A 5,189-nucleotide genomic window follows, 5' to 3' on the forward strand; every position below is an offset into this window, starting at 1 on the left:
GGTAAGAGATTAATCTTGTTCGCAATGGGTGGTTGTTGCTGGTCCAAGGAAACTTTGTACACGGTAGGAATTGAATACGGGTTCTCTCGTTAAATAGATTGTTTTCACTCATATGGACACAACAAGGCCTTACACCACTGTGCCAACCCTTTGGGTTGATTAGTTAAACTTATTAAACTAACAGTAGAATTGATTAAAAATATGATTTAAATATTTTTGTGGTTTTGGTTTTTATAAGAAAGCAGATAAACAAATATAAATAGGAGTTTGAGTTATGATAAAAATGGTAAGGGATTATGACTCACTAGTGCCAATTATATCCCAATCCTAGCCCTAATGAAATTCCTTACCCAGTTAATTGCCGATTCTCAAAATCAAATAAAACCTATGATCAAGTTGAGAAGATGCTCTTTGCCTTAAATCAATACCCCAATGGTTATGGATATATCAATTTAAGTCAAATGATAAGATTAATTCTAGGGATGATTAATTAAAGATTAACTAATCTATCGGAGATTACCCAAACAATTTGATCATGTAATTTGGTATAAACATTCTCTACCTAGATCTACCAATTACATGCAAATGATATTACTATGCAATCGATTGAGTATTAGAATGGTCGGTTTCAAATACACATTAAAATAAGGAAGAAAATTAATTAACATAAAATAATAAGGAATTTCATTAAGAACAATGAGAGAAATACATTTGGACGGTTACATAATCACGATCCGTCTTAACGGTGTTGTTCACGTTCTTTAGCTCTTAAAAGCCCTCAAGGTTCTCTCAAAATTGTAAAAGACAATAATAAAACTGAATAATAAAAATCTCTTTTTACAAAGTCTAGAGATCTATATATAACTTCTTAAAGATATCTCACTAAAAGGCACATTGTGATCATGGTGAATCCACCACGACTTTAACATCCCTGATTTTTGACTTCTTAATGGCTCTCACACTACGACACTTCATGTGGTGACACTTCACTCAACATCTTTGTTGATTAGAATCTTCCATTGATCAGAATCCTCTATAGGTAACCCTTTCCAAAACCTCTATAATCAGTTCTGCCTACTTCCAAGATCAATGATTGATCCCATAAACCAACATGAGACTTTTCAACGTGCTTTGTCCTCACTTATACATTTTTTGGAAAATTTCCTAGAAGGTCACCCATCTCATAATTACTTTAAGCCAAACACGCTTAACTATGAAATTTTTATGTAATAGACCATCCAAAAGTAGATGCATCTTATTGATATAGGTAGTACCAATTAATTTATTTAAGTCATCATCAACTGTATAGTTTCATACCTACAAAATCTCTAGATCCCTCTCTTTTCGGTGTGATTCGTCGAGGTGTTACAATAGCCGTGGTTGGAAGTAACACTGAAGCCTTGGGTCATTATGGATTGACTATAGTCCTCTTGATTGACTACGACCCTCATGTGTTGACCACGATCCTCATGTGTTGACCACGACCCGATTTTGTTGGATTTTGACGTTGTGTTGGAGGACTTTTATCACTTTATTGTTGTTATGCTGATTACCATGGTCGTGATAAATGTACCATAGTCGTGATCAAGTGTAAAACCTTCAAATCTTCATAAATTTGTGGAATTTCTAATTCTTTCACTCAATTGAGCGACTGTGTTTTTCCAATAAAAACTAGTATCCAAACGTGATTTTTATCGAAAAAAATACATGCAAAATAACACAAAAACTCATATAAAATACTACTCAGAAATTGATTTATCAAAGTGGATCAAAAATACATCAGTTGGGATTTTTAAAAATTCAAATTTTGCACGGCCCTACTTTCAACATGTGATGTCACCATGTTTATTGGCTTATTGTGAAATATTTGGACGGCACATAACATGTGAAGTGTCACAAATTTGAATGGTAAAATAAGTGAATAATTGTTTTTATTTAGTAATTTATAGAGAAATGATGTTAAAATTGTTTTAAGATAGTAAACATAACATTCTTTAACTTATTCGCCGTACGTTGTACTTTGTATTTGTACTTGTACTTGTGATTACTTTGGTATCTGATTTCCAAATAGCTATTTTTGGGTTTTCCTACTAGTATGCCATGTTCTAAATTGAATTTAAACTTTATTTAGTTGGCTAACATAAGTCGGTGGAAATACCAGTAATCATATATTATTAATTTTTTGTTTGATGCAGTCATTTCAAAGACTTTAAAAAAATCTATCATAATTTATCATCACGTAGATTGTAAATTTTTTACTCTGAAAATACATTAAACTCAAATTTATAATCTTTCTAAGAACACTAGTTTGGAAATCATAACAATCTTCCATCCTCATTAATCCCATTGTTTTTCTGTTATTAATGTAGATAGCAAATTGGCAAAGGGAATAAGAAAAGTAACATTAAGTGGATAAAGGTGATAAATTGTAAGTTATCAATCTCCTATGGTTGTGTATCACATTTTAATCATGGCATTTTCATGTTGTAGTGCATAAGCTGCAAGAATCAGGGACAACCATGTGCATTATCAGAACTTAAAGGAAGATAGGTCCCAAAAATAAAAGCCATATCAGTGTCATGATCACCCAACAACAAAAAACAAGATTCAAGGACCATTTTTTGATTTGAACTGGTCCTTCTCGAATGAGCCTTTGTTTTTATCTCGGAAACTATGCACGCATGGACCGCAAGCATAGATCTGCCCAAGCAACCTACTAGTGGGTGCCAAACCATTAATAAAGGCTATCCAAAACTTATTGATGGATGATAGCTGGTTCACTCTTGTTTGGTGCAATGCTATGTGGTACAACGTTAAGGGCCTGGTTTTTCCATCACAGGCTTCAATTTGAGTTCTCTTACTAAAAGGGTAGATGAAAACATGAGAAAAAAAAACTTTTAGGAGGAATAATTAAGATGGACCTTACTCTATTCATTTAAAAGGTTGGTTAATGATAGAGCTTAATGCGGGTTTGATTCCATGTTGTTTAACTATAAGACTGTCCTAATCCAAATGAGATGACAAATGAGCTAAGAACACATGGGGTGGTTTGGCTTTTAATAGGAATTAGATAAGCTTCTGTTGTGAGTACAGGGTCTGAATTTTTCAAAGTTCAGGACCACCATCATATACTTATGATGTCTATATAAAAACATAGAGCTTGGCTTCAGAGTTTCAGAAAGAGCACTGGACCATTTACTACGATTTTGAGGAACGATGGCATATTGCCACTGCCTTGCTGGCTTGTTTGGTACATCGTACGTTGAGACACAAAATTGTGTGTTTTTGCACATACATACATATATATAAAAGTAGTTGCTAGTGGCTGTTTTTTTTGACTGTGGGAGAAGTAGAGGTCTTAAGAGTTTGAGAACTGAGAAGAGATGGGTGGTGTTGCATGGACAGAAGAAGAAGATCACTTGCTCAAGAAATGCATACAACAATATGGAGAAGGAAAGTGGCATCGTGTTCCTTTACTGGCTGGTAAAGCTGAATTCAATTCATCTCCCTCTCTCTTTTTTCTTTCTTTCTTAGAGTTTTTAAGTTATATTCTGCAAAGGAGTGCGCTATAAGTTAAAAGGGGATAATTTATTAATAGTAAAATGGTTTGTTTAAGATTAGCAACTGCAGGGTCCGCCCAAGGATAAAATAACAAAAATTCAAGCTTTAGGTCCACCAATAAAAAATATTTTCTATTAATTTTTATATGTGAGATTTATGTATCAATCCAATGCAAAAATAGAGAAGAATTATTATCCTCAAGAATAGCAAGATGTATAGAGTAGGCACTAAGGAACAACACATTAATGTTTTAAAGTTGAAGGAGTAATTATTTTTGTTTTTTTGTTTTGTTTAACATAGAGACATGTTTAGTGAAATTTCCAAACACATAATACTCCTATTTACAATTCTTTTTCAACTGATAAAATCTTCTTTGAATATTGGTTTGTTGAAGGTTTAAACAGGTGCCGGAAGAGTTGTAGGCTAAGATGGCTGAACTATCTCCGTCCTAACATCAAGAGAGGAAATTTTGCGGAGGAAGAAGTGGAAATGATAATCAAACTCCATAAATTACTAGGCAACAGGTTAACTTGGAAGTTGTAGTATTTCTTTTGGTATTTTTCATTGTAGGCTAGCCACTGGGAGTATAATTGTCAACGTTTTAATTTAGCCGATGCGGTTACAATTACGATCGCGATTTTGTCATGTTCTTTGTTGCGAGAATTTGTGGACAAATGTAGTAGATGAGGTCACAATTGCGATTGCAGATGTCCAACAAACCTTAATGTTGCGGCTGAAATCACAGTTGCAGACTATTTTTAAAATCTTGATAATAGCATTATATGCTATGCAGAGGATACCTTTAAAAAAAAAGCTTGTTTGCGTTTTGTAAGTTGTCATAAAGTAATAACATGTGTACCATATTGATCCTCATAAAAAGGGGACATTTTAGATAGGGGTTAAAGCTAGTTGCTTCTGTTTTTTCAGATGGTCGTTGATTGCAGGAAGGCTACCAGGAAGGACTGCCAATGATGTGAAAAACTATTGGAACTGTCATCTGAGCAAAAAACTAAATGTAATAGAAGCTGAAGATAGACCAATAACAAGAGATGTTCAAGTCATTAGGCCCCAGCCTAGGAACATTGTTGGTTCAAGCTCAGTGAAAAGAAGGGGTCAAAATGAGTCTCCAACTGACAAAGGAGTTCAACAAGAGAGTAGCATGTCCTCACTGACGTTTGATACTGCTGATGGACAGAACCATATGCTTGATTCACAACAAGACAACAACATATATGCATGCCTGGACCAACAGGGCATTGTTAGTGAGTTGTCAATGGATTTTCAGTTCGAAGGATTTGGAGCAATGATGAATGGGGAGGGTAGTAGCAGCCAATGGGATTGGGGTGATTTGCTCTTAGACATGGACTTGTACAAGTGAATTAATTTTCTTCTTAGTTATTGCTCCTGTTGATGTGGGGATGGCAATGTTGGTCTCATACCTTGGCTACGTATCAATATCGAAGTTAAGTGTTTCGATGGAAATGGTAGCTAAGTTGGTTGTGTATCATGGGTATGTCATAATCATAATTAAGATCTAGTGGGTTTCATCTTTTGACCACTGTAGATGGTCCATCTCACTACCATGAGCCATTTATAAAATCATCTTCAGTCAAACATGGTTATGCCCA

General features: G+C 34.5%; 1 protein-coding gene across 1 annotated transcript; it reads left to right on the top strand.

The window, feature by feature from the left end:
* Positions 1–3,168: 3,168 nt before the first annotated feature.
* On the top strand, positions 3,169–5,189 carry LOC114396076 (transcription factor MYB90-like). Its single transcript, XM_028357967.1, has 3 exons — positions 3,169–3,483; positions 3,956–4,085; positions 4,489–5,189. The coding sequence occupies exons 1-3, from the start codon at positions 3,384–3,386 to the stop codon at positions 4,937–4,939; spliced, it is 681 nt and encodes a 226-aa protein (XP_028213768.1). The 5' UTR covers positions 3,169–3,383; the 3' UTR covers positions 4,940–5,189.

This window comes from Glycine soja, chromosome 18 (assembly GCF_004193775.1).
Source record: "Glycine soja cultivar W05 chromosome 18, ASM419377v2, whole genome shotgun sequence".
Classification (NCBI taxonomy): Eukaryota; Viridiplantae; Streptophyta; class Magnoliopsida; order Fabales; family Fabaceae; genus Glycine; species Glycine soja.